This window comes from Arvicanthis niloticus, chromosome 19 (assembly GCF_011762505.2).
Source record: "Arvicanthis niloticus isolate mArvNil1 chromosome 19, mArvNil1.pat.X, whole genome shotgun sequence".
NCBI classification, from domain to species: Eukaryota; Metazoa; Chordata; class Mammalia; order Rodentia; family Muridae; genus Arvicanthis; species Arvicanthis niloticus.
In genome coordinates, this window is record NC_047676.1 from 4,128,202 (window position 1) to 4,148,768 (window position 20,567).

The following is a 20,567-nucleotide window of genomic DNA, read 5'->3' on the forward strand; positions in this document are numbered from 1 at the left end:
AAAATATCTAGAATTTTTTCTATGTTACACACACACACACACACACACACACACACATATATATACACACATATATATATCTGTGTGTGTGTGTGTGTGTGTGTGTGTGTGTTAAGGAAAAGAAAACTTATAAAACTAAAGATTAGACTTTCCATACTGTACATCTGGTCTCAATATTATTCACTTTGTGACTGTGAACCACGCCATCACTGGTATCCTAATGCTATTTGTAAAATATAAATAATATCAAGCTAATTATATGGTATCTGTTTATTATTGATGAAATGGTTTCTTGGAGTGAAATGAAATCATTTTAAATCCTATTTACTTTACAGAATATGCATTGCTATTATCAGTATCCCAAACAAGGTGCTGCTAGCTTATACAAGCTGTGAACATCAGCTCTGACCATATCTACTGTTCACCAAATAACTCCTTTCTGTCTGATGGTATTGCTTATGTCTTTATCCCCCATATTGCCATCTTGTTCAGCAATTCAATCTAGAGGCATAAAACCTCCAGCAATGCTCCTTTAAATTACTGTTTTCCTCTTAGTTCGATTTCTGCCAGTTCTTGCTTTATGTAGCTAGAGACTCTGCATATAGGTACATATACAATTAGAATTCTGTGTCTCCTTGACTCCTAAAAGGATGAGTTAGTGAATGGGTAGATGGGTGCATGGATAGATGGATGCATGCATGCATAACATACATGGTGTATAGATGAATAGATGGCCAACAATGTCTTGAGCATTGTTAATTCAAAAATTGGGGAGTAGATACAGTAATAAGTACCTATGGTCTTAGATACTTATGGAGCTGAAGTTGAAGAATCATTTGATCCTGGGCATTCAAAGAAAGCTTGAATAATAATAAGACTCTAAAATAAAGGAATCAATAAGAAATGAACAAAAATTAATTTTCATAAGTGAGAAAATGAATGGAAACAGAATTAGAGAAGAAGACATGATCAAATGATATTTCATGTTTTAAATTACATTTTCATGGGTTTCCCTTAATGCTTAAATTAAGCCTATTTTACCTTTTGGTTTAGAACATGTGATTTGCATATTTCAGGGCTGAATAAATACAAATAATAAAATTCCATGGATGGAATTCAGAGGAGCTGAAGCCAGGGTTCAAGTTTTTGGGCATCTTCTCGACTTTTCCTTCCTGTAGCTGAGGGGTCATTCACTGGATCTCACTTGTTGATAGGTTTTGGATTTTATCACAGGTGTGTCGAATATTTGTAACAGCAATGTCTTCCCTTCCCTTAGGACATCTGTAAGGCCTTGTGGTGTCATCGGATTGGAAGGAAATGTGAGACTAAGTTCATGCCAGCCGCAGAGGGTACACTGTGTGGGCAAGACATGGTAAGATGCTGACTCCATTAGGTTCCTCCACCCCAACCTCAGTCTTGCAACCCATGTAGCCCTCCTCCTCATACACTGGTGTTTGAAAACCAGCATTTATCATGCTTTTGCACACCTATATCCTTGCTAAAACACCGTGTCTCTTCTGTTATTGCTATTAATAACCTACATAAAATTGGTGGAATGAGCCGTCAGGCAGTAGGTAACAATGGGGTGTATGTTGTAAAGTGAAAGATGAATCATCCAATTTCCATGACCCATGAAGGGTACATGCCACTGCTGCTTAGGGCTCAAAGACTATTGGTGAAAGTAGGACTGTATTGCACCCAAGGAATCACTTACAGTTTTCATTTGCTACCTAGTATACCTTTTTTTGTGGTACTGATGGAGTAAATGAAAAATGTGTACATAAGCATGTGCTTATCCACCAAGTTTGAATTCCTGGTTATATCACAGGCCAAACACACTTAAATCTGACATCAGGCACAAAGCCAAAGTATACATTCAGATTGAAACACTGTCACTAAGAAAGAGGGAGCTTCCCTGAGACTAGTGCCCAACAACCACTCAGTCTGACATAGTGTATCTCTGCAGCTGACATAGAGTACCTCTGCAGCTGACACAGTGTTCTCTCTGCAGCTGACACAGTGTTACCTCTGCAGCTGACACAGTGTTACCTCTGCAGCTGACACAGTGTTACCTCTGCAGCTGACACAGTGTTACCTCTGCAGCTGACACAGTGTTACCTCTGCAGCTGACACAGTGTTACCTCTGCAGCTGACACAGTGTTACCTCTGCAGCTGACACAGTGTTTTCTCTGCAGCTGACACAGTGTTACCTCTGCAGCTGACACAGTGTTCTCTCTGCAGCTGACACAGTGTTACCTCTGCAGCTGACACAGTGTTACCTCTGCAGCTGACACAGTGTTACCTCTGCAGCTGACACAGTGTTCCCTCTGCAGCTGACACAGTGTTCTCTCTGCAGCTGACACAGTGTTCCCTCTGCAGCTGACACAGTGTTCTCTCTGCAGCTGACACAGTGTTCTCTCTGCAGCTGACACAGTGTTCCCTCTGCAGCTGACACAGTGTTCTCTCTGCAGCTGACACAGTGTTACCTCTGCAGCTGACACAGTGTTCTCTCTGCAGCTGACACAGTGTTCTCTCTGCAGCTGACACAGTGTTCTCTCTGCAGCTGACATAGTGTACCTCTGCAGCTGACACAGTGTTCTCTCTGCAGCTGACACAGTGTTACCTCTGCAGCTGACACAGTGTTCTCTCTGCAGCTGACACAGTGTTACCTCTGCAGCTGACACAGTGTTACCTCTGCAGCTGACACAGTGTTACCTCTGCAGCTGACACAGTGTTCTCTCTGCAGCTGACACAGTGTTCTCTCTGCAGCTGACACAGTGTTACCTCTGCAGCTGACACAGTGTTACCTCTGCAGCTGACACAGTGTTCTCTCTGCAGCTGACACAGTGTTACCTCTGCAGCTGACACAGTGTTCTCTCTGCAGCTGACACAGTGTTACCTCTGCAGCTGACACAGTGTTCTCTCTGCAGCTGACACAGTGTTCTCTCTGCAGCTGACATAGTGTACCTCTGCAGCTGACACAGTGTTCTCTCTGCAGCTGACACAGTGTTACCTCTGCAGCTGACACAGTGTTACCTCTGCAGCTGACATAGTGTACCTCTGCAGCTGACACAGTGTTCTCTCTGCAGCTGACACAGTGTACCTCTGCAGCTGACACAGTGTTACCTCTGCAGCTGACATACTGTTACCTCTGCAGCCGACTGCCTCCTTGCAAGTGAGATTCATAACTGACAGTTAAATTCTAGTGATAAAAGCAGCCCAACTGATTCACAATAAAAGTCTAACAAAAAGCTTTTAGTTTCTTAAAAGAGCCCATGGATAAAAAGAAGCACCAGCTTTGGAGTCACTAATCGTCAAAGAACACTGGGTAAGGTTCCCAAGCATTTAGGTGCAGGTGACCACACATAAACATGACACCACCTACTTTCAATTTGTGAAGTTGGCCAGGACTTGGCATATATTCAGGAGTCCTGTGATCTGCAGCAAGATGGCGCACAGGCACTGAGTAACACTCTGCTTTCTTCCATGAAGCAAGCTTCTTCCTTTGGGCACAGGCCTGCCCTTTGCTTACCTGCCTCTGTTCAGGAGCTCCTGTCCCCTGTCGTCTTTAAACTAAGACATGTTTACCTGAGAATACTATCAAGTTAGTTAACTTGCTCATCCTCTAATCGTGGCTTCTGTGTCTGCTGCTCCCTGGGTTGGAAACCCTTCAACCAGGTGGTTTTAAAACTGAATAAGATGAGCAGCAAACACACCAGAACTGTTCTGCCCACCAGGGACTCTCATCCACAGGCAACACCTTGGCCTTACCCTGAGGCTAGGGCTGTCTGAAACTAGGAGACCTGTTCATTCCTGGCTACAGAAACCTCAGTGAGCAGAGGTGTCTGCTAGCATTTTGTTTTGTCATGTGCAGTGAGAGAAGAGGGTGAAATCAGAGAGAGAGAGAGAGAGAGAGATTTTTCTTATAGAGAAAAGAAAATGCAAAGAATTAGGTGGATGAGATTTTCAAAATGATTTGCCTTTTGTATATTTTAATTAAGGTATAATTTCATCCCTTTCTCCCTTCACTTTTTTCCCTCCAGCCACTTTTTATAATACCCTTCCTCAACTTCTTCCATGTCTCCCTCACTCACAAATTGATAGCCTCATATATATATATATATATATATATATATGAACAACAATAATTATGTAACAATAATATATATGCACAAATATATAACTACAACCTGCTGAGTCCGCTCTTACTGTTTGTGTGCATTTGTGTGTGTTTGTTTCAGGGCCAACCACTCTTTCCTGGATAGCCAATGAGGGACCTCTTCCCTGTGAGACTCTAACTCCCTCTCCCAGCAGTTATCAGTTGTCTGTAGTTCCTTGGCTAGAGGTTGGACCATGTGAGATTGTCCCCTTCCACATTCTCATGTGTATTGATATTATCATTGTTCAGATATTGTTTACGCTACCATTTCTATGAGAGACTATTTCACAGTGGACTTTCCAACATTCCAGATTTTATACTCTTTCTATTCCCTCTTCTGAGATGTTCCCTGAGCCATAGATGAGAGAGTTGTGATGCAGGTCTATCCATTGTGGCTGGGACCCATAACTGATTGATCTCTGCATTCTGCCCAGTTGTGATTATCTGTGATTGTTTCCATGGACTCTAAAGAGAAGCTTCTTTGATGAAGAGTGATGACTATATGTATCTATGGGTATAAAGAAAGGGTTAAGAATGTAGTTAGGAGTATGCTGTAGTAGTAGACCCTCTTCTAAGACCCATGACCTCATAGCCCAGGCACTTGTCTATGTTTCCAATACTGCATGTCTTTCTTCCTTTTGAGAGAGGCTTAAGTACAGTTAGGCAGCTGTTGGTTGATACCAACAAGAGCAGCACCTACTATCTTGCCTTGTTGGCCTTTTTGTGGTTAATAGTTGGCACAGCTGAGTAAGACTGTTTACTTTCCTCCCCTAGCATCTTTAATAGCATCTTCTGGTACCATGGAATCTAGACTTAACAGAGGAGGTTATCAGGTTAGATACAGCTCAAATAATCAATTCCTGTATCCTAGGTCTGAGATGTCTTCAGAAACAGGGGCTCATATTCAACATCTGACAGTCAATCAATAAGAGTCAATCAAGCTGCCATATTTTGTATTATTTTGAAAGTCAATCTGGCCAAACATTCTAGACAGGATTTTCAGTGCCTTGTACTGAGATTTTTGTTAGTCCGTGGTTTTTATGGGAAGCATTGTCAGCTTTAGTGGCATAACATCCTTCATGCTCTCTCTCTCTCTCTCTCTCTCTCTCTCTCTCTCTCTATATATATATATATATATATATATATATGCATATGCTCATATTTATTGTGTATAATTTTAGGTAAATAGAAAGTAACACAGGTCCCTGAGGCTTTATCGAACAACCTTGGTGTTATTTGTCCCTCTTTGCTCCTCCTCCTTCAGTATCAATCTTCCTCCTCTCTGTATATTTTGAGCCCCTGTCTCCATTTTTTCTATTTCTTGCCTTGTGTTACATGTATCCTGCTATTTTCTATATATTTATTAAAACCACTTTCATGGATCAATAATGGTCAGATGTCAGTAGTTGATTTGACAGGTTTTACCCCATACACCAGTAATAAACAACTGAAATGGTGTCATTTCCGTTTTTCAGAAGCATCACTGCTTTCACTCAGGACCTAGCTTTTGACTCAAATTCTAGAAAAGGCCCCTTTGCATGCATCTACTGCCCACATATCAGGCTCTGTTTATTTAATGCAAATAACAACCAGGGGAGACATTTGTATTTCCTCTTCTCAATAGATATCCTGCATCACTGTGTTCCTTGAAGTCAATGTTACACTACAGTACTACAAGGGTCCCAGATACAGAATCAAAAGGTCTGTGTGTATGTGAGGAAGGTGAAGGTGCCACACAAGGTTCCGTCGTAATTGAGATCAGTGAACCATCCTTTTACAAAAGAGGAGCAGACTATCTCTAGACCTCATGGGAGGAGGCAGAATTCCTGAGCAATTGCCTCAGCTCTGCAGAAAGCTAGTGATATCTAACCTGCCCTATTTAGCTGGAGTCTTTGAGCCCAGGTGTTTTGGAGTAAAATCCAGGTGCCGGCCAGATATGACAAGGTGCTGAGTCCCAGGTCTCCCCCAGCTAGGCTCTTCCACGGGAGACTCTCTTCAAAATGCAAGCTGAGAAAAGAACCTTGTTTGTAGAAGTCAGGGGTCATGATGTCAGAGACGAGCTACCAGACCAGATGTTCATGTAAATATTTCAGTTATGTCTGCCCTCCTCGGGGAGGCCAGGTTTCTGTGGTGACTGATCCATGCATCTCTCTTTACATGCATTCCTCAGGTGATGTTGCATTTGGAAAGATAAATAAAGAAACATTAAATGTGTATTTAGTCCCTGACACTTGAGTGTAGAGAATTCAATGTTTGCATATTTTACAAGATTCCACCCCCCTTTGGTGTTACAAAAGTAATGAAATGAATCCACCTATGCAGGACTCACATAAATTACTTTTCATTTATATTTAAAATGTTTAGTGGTGTCGTGGAGGACAGTGTGTGAAATATGGTGATGAAGGCCCCAAGCCCACCCATGGACATTGGTCAGATTGGTCCCCCTGGTCCCCCTGCTCCCGAACCTGTGGGGGAGGAGTCTCTCACAGAGACCGTCTCTGTACCAATCCCAGGTATGTACATGATCTGCATCCTTATGAATGAACCTTCTCATTGCACATGAACTTGCTAATACCATCACTTACACACGACTGTAGGAAACACTAGGAAGGGAATTTCACTCCATCCCCTAAGCAATTCTTTGTCTTTCATGTGGTGTACAATGCTTACTACTTCCTGACAACCAATAAAAGATAACTGTGCCAGAAGAGATAGGGCAGAACTGGCTTTTAGCTCCATGGTTTAAAATACTACAATGTTATTCAATTTGCTAATCACTTTTGTAAGGAAATGGAATCTGAATAAATGTGTCCGATAAGAACAACTCTTTTATGCAAAAAAACATGTCATTGCTTTTTCATCAAATATATTCATGTTTACAACAGGCAGCCTAAGTTCAGTGACTAGACTCAGAGAGACAGTTATCTAGCTAGGGAAGAAAGTGCTCGCAGGCTCCTTTTAGAAATAAGTCACGTTACTCTGTTGTTCTTATCTGTAAAGCATGAAGCCCCAAAGTCAAATTTACTCCACTGTCCTCTTGTGTCTACCTACCCAGGCTTCTGGGGTTTCTCCAGAAACCAGCAGGCTCATGGGCTGTCATGTGATGCTCTGACTTGACCCACAGGCCTAGTGTCCTGCCCTTGTCACCAGGAATCTGGCAGTAGAAAGAAGATGATGTTAGCTTTCTTCCATTTGGACAGTCATCCCCTTTCTTAGTTCTTTCCTAGTCTCCTCTGTAGGGTGTGAAGGGCAGCTCACTTTCATGCCTCCCCAGAAAATACTGGGGAACAAGCAACAGCGCATACAAGCCTGAATCTTGAACTCCACCTTGTCCTCCAGCATCAGGACCATAACACTTAGGATGAACTCAGGAAGAGACCTCCCTTCACTGCCCACTCTAAGCAGTTACTATTAGCAGCTGTGTCCCTCCCCGTTGAACATATGTCCAGGAAGAGCTGATCTCTGCCTACAATATCCATTCCAGACCATCTCATGGAGGGAAGTTTTGCCAGGGCTCTACACGCACTCTGAAGCTCTGCAACAGTCAAAAATGCCCTCTGGATAGTGTGGACTTCCGTGCTGCCCAGTGTGCCGAATACAACAGCAAGCGTTTCCGAGGGTGGCTCTACAAGTGGAAGCCTTACACCCAAGTGGAAGGTAAGTTTCCAGTCCTACTCTCTAGGGTGCCCCATACTCTGTTACTTGCTTTGAATGTGCCACGTCTAGCACTGCCATGCTCAAATGGACAGATCATATAGATAATATAGGAACCCAGTAGAACATGGTTTTTTGCCGGAACTGGTTTGATCTGGCCTGCTCCACTGTGATGGCATCTTACCTATTTTGGACATGTAGTCAGAAGTCCACAGGCTAGACTTGTTGAATGGGTAGTTATTAAAAAAAAAAAATAAGAGTGGCAGTAGTTATTGCTGGTACTGCCATAATCACATCACCCACTACAAACTTAAAGATTAAAATCTAAAAGAAAAATTTAGTATGCTTTATTTAAAAATGAATGATTTTTCAATTATATGACAGCAATGAAGTCTTATTCTGCATCTATACAATAAGAAATGTATGCACGGAGCGAGTTAGGTTTACACTTACCAGATGGAGAAAGTGAGCAGAGTATTATGATATAGCAGCTAGAATTATAAAAATGTTGATAGTTTGAGAGACATGATTTGGGGTATATTTAAAGAAAATTTAATTATCTCACTGTTTGGAACTGAGAATTCTGTACAGTCAAGTGGCACAGGCTCTGGGGAAGCAGAAAAGCTGAGACGGTCCATCTGGCTGCACATCCATCATTTCAGTACATATGCTCACACGGTGGAGTCTCAAAATTACTGAACCCTAGGTAGGGAGTTGCCAGCATTCTCGCACACAGCAGATTTGGCTTGGTTCTTCTGCATAAACTGTAAAACTGAAGCCCACAATAAACATAGCCCTGGGCCAGAAGAAAACCAGTCTGTGGGATATGACAAAAACAGGACTTAGCTGTGACATCAGGATGAAATCAATGTGTGTACTACCCCTAACTTTGCTAGACTGTGGCATATAATCATATTAAGCACATGCACAAGAATCTGTGAGTGAGTCTTAGGCCTGAGGAAGTTCCCAAGACAGTGAGGCTCGCCACATGCAGCTTTCCCAGTTTTATCCAGAAAGCAGACAGAAGGTCCCTACAAAAGCCTCAGTTACCCATAGGAACTCTGAGGCCTTGAAGCATGATGAGTCTCTGATGCTTGTACACCAGGGTTCTTACAGAACACATTGAACCCTGAACATTTTATTTATCATTTCTTCTACCAATTTAAAAACACAGTATAATATCTATCACATGTAATTCATGAGAATTTGACATAGTATTAGAAAATATTACTGATCATTTTATATTCCTGTAATGCAGTCTTTATATAGTAGAGCATAAACACTGTAGTCCAGTCAACAAATACTTATTGAATACCTACTATGTACTAACAACTATATAAAGGAAATATTAGACAGCAGGCACTAGAAAAATGTCAGTGAAGCATTAAATAATAATAGTAATAATAATAATAATAATTTGAAGTGTTTTATCAAAGATGAACATTAAAATTTCTTTACAAGGTTCATAATGGTGGCACATACCAGAGGCAGGTAGATCTCTATAAGTTCAAGGACAGCCTGGTATACTAGCATATTTTGGGTGAGCCAGGGCTACATGGTGAGGCCCCATCTTAAAAACACAAAATGTCTTTGCAATGTGTTATTGTGCGGGACTTATTTTAGGGGGTAGACGACCAAAGAAGAATCTGAACCTCAGAGCGAAAATCACTGAGCTTAAGTGTCTTTCTTATTTGTGTTTGTGTGTGTATTTCTTTTTAAGATCAGGACTTATGCAAACTCTACTGTATCGCAGAAGGATTTGATTTCTTCTTTTCTTTGTCAAATAAAGTGAAAGATGGGACTCCATGCTCGGAGGATAGCCGTAATGTTTGTATAGATGGGATGTGTGAGGTAATAACGACTGCTTATTCATTCAACAAACGTCTCCAGACAGTCTGCTTTGTGCCAGGCATCCCGTGAGGGCTAGAAAGCCAGACATATGAGAGGAGCCCTTCCCCTCCAAGTCCCAGCCCAGGGGGAGAAAGCCAGAAGAGCTCATGTTGATGGCACTGCTTTGTGATTGAGGTGTGTACGGAGCATGAGCAGAGGGGAGAGCTGATTCTCAGATGCGGGTTTGGAGCATTTGTGGGCACCTAGGAGGAGGGAGCATCCCCACCTGAACTCTATCTCAAAGGGTGTACTGGAACAAGGGTGCTGGGAGCGGAGCACAGTGGCTTAGGAAGCCGGTGGGGTGCTGAGAAGGCATCTATGCTCTTGGGGTGCTGAGTGCATGAAGGCATAACCAAGAACTCATCCAGGTGACCACTGCTATGTAGACTAGAGTTTGGAATCAGCAGATCTCCCAGGGGCGATGTTTTAGGACAGTGTTATCATCAGTCAGTGAGGTCACTTCTCGGCTATCGTAATGATCTCCATATGATAGACAGTCCAGATGAGCTGCAGCAGACCAGGGAATTCAAGCATTTCCAATACCCCAAAGTCTGGGAAACCAACCCAAAAATCTATGAGAAATCTGGGAAACCTAAATTTTTTTTAGTAGTAAAAATCTCCCTTGCACTCATATATTCCTGGTGGTCACTTTCTTCCTCCCGCTTCAGGTAAAGATTTTCAGTATGGTAAATGAGTAATCTAACAGCTTGGTCTCAAGCCCTGCAGGGAGCCATCCCCCATAGCAGACTTGATAGAGCTGACCTTTCTGCACTCACACACAGCAGCATTACAAAATATGTCTGGCCCTGAGGATTTCCAGCAAGGGACAAAGACGATGATTGCTTTGTTTCTGAGTGGATTTTATTCTTTCGCATCCTTTGATAGGAAATTTGAGGAGAGCAAGAATTATAGGAACAGTACAGTAATAAGCTCCTCAAATGTTACAGCCTAGCATAGATCTCTGCTCTATAAATCACTGATTGGAGAGTTTCTAGGAAGTGGCAATCCGTTCCAGTTACAAGCCAGTTACAAGCCCACTTCAGCAGAGCCTCTGTGAACACACTAACAATCAGTTTACCAAGTCCGTATTGGTCTGAGATTTACTCTACTGGAGTCCTCCAGCTTTAACTTAGGGCCCAAGTGCCACACCTGGGAAGGAATACTACAGGGGAAAAGTAGCATATCACAAGAAAAAGATTCCAGGAGACCAGAGTCAGCCATGCTGTGCACAAACTGGCATCTATCACCTATTTGTTAACTACCCCATGTTGAAAACTTGTTCAGCTGGAGTGGGAGGAAGATTTTGTCACGTGGTTGGTGATGTTGTCGCATGTATCATCCTTTCTTTCATGAATGATTCTGACCTCATGGGGCCTTCAGAAGGTTGGTTGTGACAATGTCCTTGGATCAGATGCAACTGAGGACTCGTGTGGGGTCTGCAAGGGGAATAACTCAGACTGCATCATGCATAGAGGACTCTACAGTAAGCACCACCCCACCAACCGTGAGTACCTCTGAGTCACGCACATCTGTGCAAGGAGGGATTCAACCAGAGATTTGTTGGGTGGGACTAAGGGAGAGGAAACAGAGGATCAGAGGGTGCTTAGAGGGCTGAGGTCTTCCACTGAGGCTTTTCCTTTTGTCAATCTGTGGATCAGGTGACCCCTTGACAGGGGTTACCCAAGACTACTGGAAAACACTGGTATTTACCTTATGGTTCAGGCAGAATCAAAGTAACAGTTATGAAGTAATAATGCAAATGATTTTATGGTTGGGGGTCACCATAATGTGAGGAACTGCATTAAAGGGTGGCAACATTAGGAAGGTTGAGGACTACTGGCCTGAAGCTTTTGTTTTTACCTAGTAGTGGGTGGTAGGTTCTCTGACTTAAAGTGATCCTTAGAAAGACTGCACATTACAAGATTAGTCCTCCAACCAATGATGAAAAGGGACACCTAAGGGAGTCTACAGCAGAACTAGAAGCAGATCCATCAGTTCTAAGCATGGTCACTCACATCCTATTGTGGATTAGCCAGATTAAACTAAATACTGTGTTCTTCTATCCAGAGTACTACCATATGGTAACCATTCCCTCTGGAGCTCGGAGCATTCGCATCTATGAAACAAACATGTCCACCTCCTACATTTCTGTGCGCAATTCTCTCAAGAGATATTACCTGAATGGACACTGGAGTGTGGACTGGCCTGGGCGATACAAGTTTTCAGGTACCACCTTCAACTACAAACGGTCCTACAAGGAGCCTGAGAGTCTAACCTCTACTGGACCAACCAACGAAACGCTGATTGTGGAGGTAGAGGCCAGCTTTTGGTTCTGGGGCTGTTGAACTGGGAGCTTTTGTAGGATTGTTGTGATGGGTTTAACTGGATATATGCAGAATTAGTAGCTATCAGAAACAGGAGCAATCCATCCAGCAGGCTCAAGGGGGCAGTAGACTTTTTGCTATTGTCTTCCCTTGCTTGGTTTATGAGCCTGCACATGTACTTACCTGTGTTACCATCACTGGGTCTTGATCAGTAGTAGTAAAACAGTGGTAGCTGTTTTATTTTAATTAATATTTTAGTTAGCACACAGATTGTAGGTTTTCATATGACATATCTGAACATGTATGTCCTTGGGCTTTGCTTGTATTCATTCCCTCACTGCCCTTTCTTGTCCCCCTCACTTCATGCTGCTCTCCAACCACATACTCCCCCTTCTGATTTAAGGTCATGGTTGGATAGAGAGAGAAAGTTGATAGACAAATAGAAATGTATAGATGGATATATAGGTATACAGATGATGATAAATATAGATGATAGTAGATAGGTAGGTAGATAGGTAGATGATAGATAGATAGATAGATAGATAGATAGATAGATAGATAGATGATAGATAGATAGATAGATAGATAGACAAATGATAGACAGATAATAGATATATAGATAGATGATAGATACATATATAGATAGATGATAGATCGATAGTAGATAGGTAGGTAGATAGATAGATGATAGATAGATAGATAGATAGATAGATAGATAGATAGATAGACAGTAGGTAGATAGACAAATAATAGACAGATAATAGATATATAGATAGGTGATAGATGATACATATATAGGTAGAGGATAGATAGATAATAGTAGATAGGTAGGTAGATGGATGATAGATAGATAGATAGATAGATAGATAAATAGATAGATGATAGATAGATGATAGATAGATAGATAAATGATAGATAGATAGATAGATAGATAGATAGATAGATAGATAAACAATAGGTAGATAAACAAATAATAGACAGATAATAGATATATAGTTAGGTGATAGATGATAGATACATATATAGGTAGAGGATAGATAGATAATAGATAGTAGATAGGTAGGTAGGTAGGTAGATGGATGATAGATAGATAGATGATAGATAGATAGATAGATTGATAGATAGATAGATGATAGATAGATAGATGATCCATAAATAGCAGAGATCATATAAAAGTGTGATTCTGTCTTTCTCCCTGCTCCTGTGTCTTGAGTCCCTTCTTTACCATCGTATTATATTCATTCTGTAACCATATCATATCTTGTCAACTTTCATGTCATGCATGTGTTTGCATATGTGCACGTATGCAAATCCCAGATATGAGAGGAAACAGAAATATTTGCTGGGCTTATTTGTTCATATTATGATCTCCAGATCCATCTATTTCCTTCTAAGTAACGTAATTTCATTTTTATGTCTGAACAAAGCCCAGTTGAGTATATGGACCACACAGTCCTTAGTCGCTTGCCTGTTGATTGCTCAGGTGACTCCAGATCTTGGACATTGTCGGTAGTGTTAAAATAACCAGGGATGCACACGCATCTCCATGGTCTGCTGACCTAGATCCTTTAGTACATCGGGGAGAACTGAAGCATGTGGTACTCTAGTGTTCATTCTCTGAGGAAACCTTACACTGCTTCCTACAGTGGCTGCATCACGTTTCCTCCCAACAGTGGTCTATCCTCTTTCCCAATGGCCTTGACGACATTATAAACGGTCACATTATTAACTGTCATCACTGTCACTTGATTTCTTGATGATAGACATTCTTACAGAAATGAGAAACTTAGAGCAGATTCAATCTGCATTTCCTTGAAGACTAAGGTTGTTGGACTCATTTCTAAGTTGTCTGGTTATTTGTATATCTTACTCTGGGTAATTGTCAATTCTATTAATTTGCTCATTTATTGATTAGATAGTCTGGGAGTTAGCTTTATGGTACGTTATACACATTATTGATCTTTGACTCTTTCATTAATTATTTCGTTCTTCATTCTGGTGCATGTGAGCAATGACTTTTCTATCACCTTGTCTCCTCTGGCGATGCTGTGCTGTTCTCTATCAGTTGATTTTTTTTTCATAGACTATATTCTGGTTATGGTTTTCCCTTCCTCAATTCTCCCCAAATACCCCCACCTCACCACACAGCAAATTCCATTCCCTTTCCTTCTTTGTCATTAGTAAACAGTAATCTAATATAAACAATAATAGCAATTTATTTGTTTTATTCTATTCTGTTTTGTTTTTATTTTATCTCTCTAGGTTTTTTTTTTTAATATTATTCAATTCCATTTGTCAGCTTTGGCTATTTCTTGAGCCATAGAAGCCTTTTTGAGTTGTTTACCTACAACTATACCATGAATGTAGCCTATGCTTCCCTCCAATATTTAAAGCCTTTGATACATTTTGTGGGGTTTTGTTTGTTTGTTTGTTTGCTTGCTTGCTTGCTTGCTCGTTTGCTTGCTTGCTTGCTTGCTTGCTTGCTTGCTTGCTTGCTTGCTTGCTTGCTTGCCAGCCAAAATGAGAGCTCCAAATCTAGTTTAATTGTTCTCCACTTGGATATGCAGTTTCCCTAGCACCACTGAAGATGCTTTCTTTCCTCCAGTGTGTGTTTTGGAAACTTTGTTGAATTTCAGAATGCTCTACCTAAAGGACTTTATTTCATTCTTTATTTTATTTTGCTGGTCTCTGTCTGTTTTTGACCATTACCATGCTGGCTTTGTTACTATGCCTCTGTAGTATAAGCTGAAACACTAGGTATTATGATGCCATCAGTACCTTTCTTTTCATGTGGATCACACTGGCCATCCAAGATGCTTTATGCTTCCAGACGAGTTTTGGAATTATTTCTCATATCTTTGTGGAGAATGTCATTGGAATTTTGACAGGGATGGCATATCATCTGTAGATTGCTGTTGATGGTATAGCCTTTCTCATCATATTAATTCTGCTGAACCATCAGGTCTTTATGCATTCTGGTTTATTTTACAATTTCCTTATAAAGTGTTTTTGATGATTTCAGTACTTAGTCCTGTCAGCCACCTAGGTTTTTTTTTTTTTTTTTTTTTTTTTTTTTTTTTTTTTTTTTTAATTCTTAGAAATTCCTTGTAGGTATTAGGAATGGAATTATTTTCCCAACCTGTGTGTTAACATATTTGCTATTTGGATAAAAGCTTCTTATTCCTTTCTATATTTTCTATAATTTCCATTGGATGCCAGTTTATTCTGTCTCTTGGATGGTATTTCTGTAGGTATCTGTTAAATCCCTATGATCTATGTATGGTATAAGTCTTACTTTTCTTTGTTGTGCCTTTTTTTTGTCTGAATGTTTTATTTGTCAGTATGTTTTCACATTTATAGAAAGCATGGTAATGAGGTCACCCACTGTTACTGTAGCTGGGCCAATCACTGTCCTTATGTCTATTTATGTTTGTTTATGACAATGGATTTATCGGTGTTTGGTGCCTATGTATATACAATTTCTATATTATCTCGACAGATCATTTTCTTTATTAATATAACACCACCTTCTGTATCTCTTCTAATTTTGGCTTTGTGTCTGTTTATCAGAGGGTACAGCTGTCCCTGCCCCTTTTCAGCTTAACTTCCATATCTTCACTTTCAGTATGGATGCATCCTTGCCAGTGAGTAACAGGTGTTTCTTAAAAACAACAATCTATTCTTACATTTTAGCTCAGCCAACTGCTCTGCATCTTCCAGCTGGACAGCTGAAGATTTACTATTGAGAGGAATTGATCATTGAGTCCTGTAATTTCATTGGCTCTTTTTTGTTTTGTTTTGTTTTGTTTTGTTTTTTCGAGACAGGGTTTCTCTGTGTAGCCCAGGCTGTCCTGGAACTCACTCTGTAGATCAGGCTGGCCTCGAACTCAGAAATCCGCCTGCCTCTGCCTCCCAAGTGCTGGGATTAAAGGCGTGCGCCACCACCACCCGGTGGCTCTTTTCTTGGAGGCTCGTTTCCTCCTTTTCATTCTCCTTTATTCACGTTGGTTTTCTGGTGTACTGTGTGTGACATGCCTATGTTTCCTCGTTTTGGATTTCTTCCCACATAAAACTTACTCTTCCCTGTGTGTTGGTGATGGGTTTTGCCTTTCTTCCTTGTGTATACATAAATTTCCTCTAACTGTCCTCTACAAGAGCTGCCGATGGCCAAGTCAAGCTTCAGCTGGTTCCTGTCTTGAAATGACTTTAGTTCTCCATAGGTTTTATGATATTTATTTGCTCACTTGTTTGTGTGTATTCTTCCTAGTTTCGGAGGAAAATGGCGTTGCATGTATCTGATGCACATTTTAGAAAATAGACGATGTTTTATCAACCTGGTTAGTTTTGTAAGGCATCATTTTATGGAGTTTAAAGCAAAGTTCAATTCGTCCTTGATTTTACTGACTTCACTTTATGTCTTCTCTTTCTTCTTTTAGCTTTTGTTCCAAGGCAGGAACCCTGGTGTGGCCTGGGAATTCTCATTGCCAAGGTCAGGTGCTAAGAGGACGCCAGCCGCCCAGCCCAGCTATTCATGGGCCATCATACGCTCTGAGTGCTCTGTCTCCTGTGGAGGAGGTATGTCACTTCTTATGCTGCACCCGAGGTGCTATGTAGATACTGAATGAAATCAGGTCATGGGTCATGAGAGACAGAAGTGTACATAGAAAATGTATTTATAGAGAGCAAGATTATTAATCCATGCTTATTAATGAAATAAACTGTAAAAATAATTTGTCATCCCCTTGTATGCTCAGATGCACCAGGAAATTTCATGATGTTATAAAGTTTATAATGACCATGATTAGAAACATAATTGCAGAAAACCACAATACATATTAGATTTACTACCTTAATCTCAAAGAAATATAAGAGTGTGAGAGATGTAAGAAATAATTCCATTTTTTTTGGTTGGGACTTCCTTTATAGTTTAATAGATCATCTCTCTTTAGAGAAATTTCTATGGGCTTTAAAAGATTTGATGTCTGTAGGTTTACTATCTGACTCTTAGGTTGGGTGTTCTGAGGGCACATTAAGCTCCTGACCATGTGCACATGATGAGGAGGGGACACCATTTAAAAATCACAACCCAGGTCACAGATTATACAAGAAATGCCTGTGGCTGTGTTAATGTAATTTCACAGACATTTGAAAATGTCTTCATCTTCATAAATTCTGCCTGGCATCAGGAGGTGTCCTCCTTCTGGGTTTATAAACAGCCATTTTGTCTTCATGATTGGCCTGACTCCATAGAGAAATGATGTCCTGGCAGCCATGAGCAACCACCGCCCTTCACCTTCATTTCTGGATACTTTGTTTACTTCTTAATCTCCATTCTTTATTTATGACATAACCAAACTTTAGTTCAATTTTCCTGTACTGCCAGGCCTCGAATTGACACTCATTCAGCCCCTGGGATATGGCAGGGGAAGCCAAGAATCTTGTGGTGATCCAGCTGATCTGGTGGTGTCTGCTCCCGGAAGGGAGACTTAAATTTGGTGTTGAGCTCTTGTTTGCTGTTCACCCATAAAAGCATCAGCTTTTCTTCAATTGTTTATAAAATGTAATTTTCAAATTTTTTTTCTGTGGTTCAATTGGTTCAATGTGTCTCACTCAACTAATCATAAGATCCTTTTTCATATTGAAATGTTTATAAAGCAGGGCCCATGGCAATGGCCCAAGCTCTCCAATATTCAGTGGGCATTTCTGGGGATGAGGCTTTTCTTTTGGATGAACACATTCACCTAATTCATGACTCAAGTTTCCCCAACAAGCTTTAAGACTGGTTTTATAAACCTCTCATATATTTTCTTAATACTCTCTTCTTGGATAATATTTCTGGAGCTTATACTTTAATTAATTGAGGAATTAGATTTGGAAAACTGAAGAGAAGCCATTAGCAATCTTGCCCTTATTTTATTACTTTCAAATAATTCCTTCACTCGTTCATGAATTCCTCCCCTCAGCAAATGCTAAAACTAAGATCTGAGACTCAAACGTCTTAGAGCTATCCAGGTTAATGTTAAGAGCTCCAGGAGACCATGGATTAATTCCTTCTGTGTCTGGATTGGCAGTGAAACCTCAATATACTCCTTGAATGTCATAAAAATGGATCAGTGACTTTTTAGTCGGTAGCCAATAGCAGTGCTGTGCACCAGGACAACCGCACCAAGGAAGTGAATGTTTCTATGAACCCACTGTTTTGTAGGTGTATGAGGTCCAGGGCTGGGCTCTGGGCCTATGAAAGTGCTGCTTTTATGCATTTTTAAAAGATTTTTTTAAAGTGTGTGTGTGTATATGTGTATGTGTGTGTACGTATGTGTATGTATGTGTGTATATGTGTATGTGTGTATGTATGTGTATGTATGTGTGTGTTTGTGTGTGTGCATTTGTTTGTATGTGTGTTTGTGTGTTTGTATGTGTATATGTATGTGCATGTATGTGTATGTATGTGTGTGTGCATGTGTTTGTATGTGTGTTTGTGTGTGTGTTTGTGTGTATATGTGTGTACGTATGTGTATGTATGTGTGTGTATATGTGTATGTGTGTATGTGTGTATGTATGTGTGTATGTGTATATGTGTGTGTGTATGTATGTATGTGTATGTATGTGTGTGTGTTTGTGTGTGTGCATTTGTTTGTATGTGTGTTTGTGTGTGTGTGTGTGTATGTGTGTGTGTGTGTGCATGTGCACAGAGCCTAAGGAAGCCAGGAGAGGGAACTGAAACCCCAGGATATAAAGTTCCGCAGATGCCTTTATAGTGTGGATAGCAGTTATTGTGAGTTTCCAACACATAAGTGTTGGAAAATGAACTCAGATCCTCTGCTAGAGCAGTATGCACTGTTAGCCAATGAGCCATGCCTCTAGACCTGGTTTTGTACATACTTGATCCACAAAAATACACTCAGTCTGGAGGGAGACTTTGTACATGTGTGATAATGGAAGATTGAAACCCTGTTCTATGCAGTGGTCAACAAGAGCTCCCAGACACCTCAAGGATGTGGCCCAGAGAGCCCAGTATGACATCAGGAGTATGTGTCCTGTAGAGTACTGTTACAGAGATAGCTCCCGGGGAGCAGCAGCGTCCTACTGCTTCAACTGTCTGCATCTTCTGATTCTGGAATCAACTTGATTCCAATTACACCCTTTTACCTTTGCTTCATGTGCTATCATGTTTGGAAGTTCAGAGCGACTTCTCTCTTTTGAACTTCACCTGAAGAGAAAAGCAACAGAGATGAACTGAAATCATTCTACATCTCAGTCACCTTTAAGTGGATCCACTAAAAATAACTCTGCTCCTTTGGCCAAGATTCTGATGAATTCAAAATGAGTTTCCATTCTCAGTCCTATCTCCCTACCTCCTAAAGGAAAGAAAATAAGTGAAAGAGAAAGAAAAATAGTGTGTATTCTGAAGAGGGAAGATACTTTCTTCAGTAGACCTGAGTTAGATCCATCTTACACAGATTTCTTCAAGGATACGTAAAGTTCAGAGTGAATCTAAGAATTCCCTATTACCAAGGAGCAGCCATGCTTCTTCCCATGCCGTCTTAATCAGGAAGTGTCTGTCCTTGGCCCTGGGAACAGGATACTGACCTTATCCTGGTGGGCATAGCCATCTCTTCTCTACACCCTACTGGGTGTATGCTCATGCACACAGGAGTTTATGATTTTACATTTAGATCCTAAGAAGGTGGGCCATCTCTATTTATGTCAATATTGTTTATACACCTTCTCATTTCAGTATGGATTTATTCCCCCAAACACATGCAAGAGTTTAGTTTTAGTTTCCAAGCCTTCTTATTTAGTGTTTTCATTTCTGTGAACAGACACCATGACCAAGGCAGCTCTTAAAAAAAATTAATTGGAACTAGCTTATAGGTTCAGAGATTCAGTCCATTATCATCAAGGCAGGAAGCATGGCAGCATCCAGGCAGATGTGGGGCTGGAGGAGCTGAAAGCTCTATATCTTTTTCCAAATGGAACCATGAGAAGACTGGCTTCCAGGCAGCTAGGAGAAGGGTCTCAAAGCCCACCCCAACAGTGACACACTTCCTACAACAAGCCCATACCTACTCTAACAAGGCCACATCTCTGAGTAGTGCCAATCTCTGGGCCAAGCATATTCAAACCACCACATTCTACTCCCTGGCCTTCATAGGCTTTTTCAAACACATGAATCTATGGAGGCCATACCTAAACATAGCACAATGCAAAATACATTTAATCCAACTTCAAAATTTTCCATAATCTATAGCAGTCTCAAAAATGTTAAAAGTGCAAAGTTTAAAGTCTCTTCTGTGATTCCTCCAACCACTTAAATGTAATCCCCTATAAAATCAAAATCAAAAAGCAGATCACATCCTTCTAATATTGCAGAATATATATTTTCCATTCCAAAATATCATAGTAAGTAAATACTGAGCCAAAGCAAGAATTAAAAATAGCTGGACAATTCCAAACTCTGCATCTCTATGTCTGGTAGCAAAGTACTCTTCAGATCCCCAACTCCTCTCATCTTTGTTGACTGCAAGAAACTTCTTTCT

At 40.7% G+C, this 20,567-nt stretch overlaps 1 protein-coding gene across 1 annotated transcript in view; it reads left to right on the forward strand.

Moving 5' to 3' along the window:
• The window catches only part of Adamts16 (ADAM metallopeptidase with thrombospondin type 1 motif 16), a 118,929-nt gene that overhangs the window by 61,156 nt on the left and 37,206 nt on the right, over positions 1-20,567 (forward strand). The window contains exons 11-17 of the mRNA XM_034523493.2: positions 1,277-1,372; positions 6,524-6,672; positions 7,644-7,816; positions 9,534-9,664; positions 11,084-11,207; positions 11,771-12,015; positions 16,464-16,602. Coding sequence (XP_034379384.1) covers positions 1,277-1,372; positions 6,524-6,672; positions 7,644-7,816; positions 9,534-9,664; positions 11,084-11,207; positions 11,771-12,015; positions 16,464-16,602 — 1,057 coding nt within the window. The remainder of the gene's footprint in view (positions 1-1,276; positions 1,373-6,523; positions 6,673-7,643; positions 7,817-9,533; positions 9,665-11,083; positions 11,208-11,770; positions 12,016-16,463; positions 16,603-20,567) is intronic.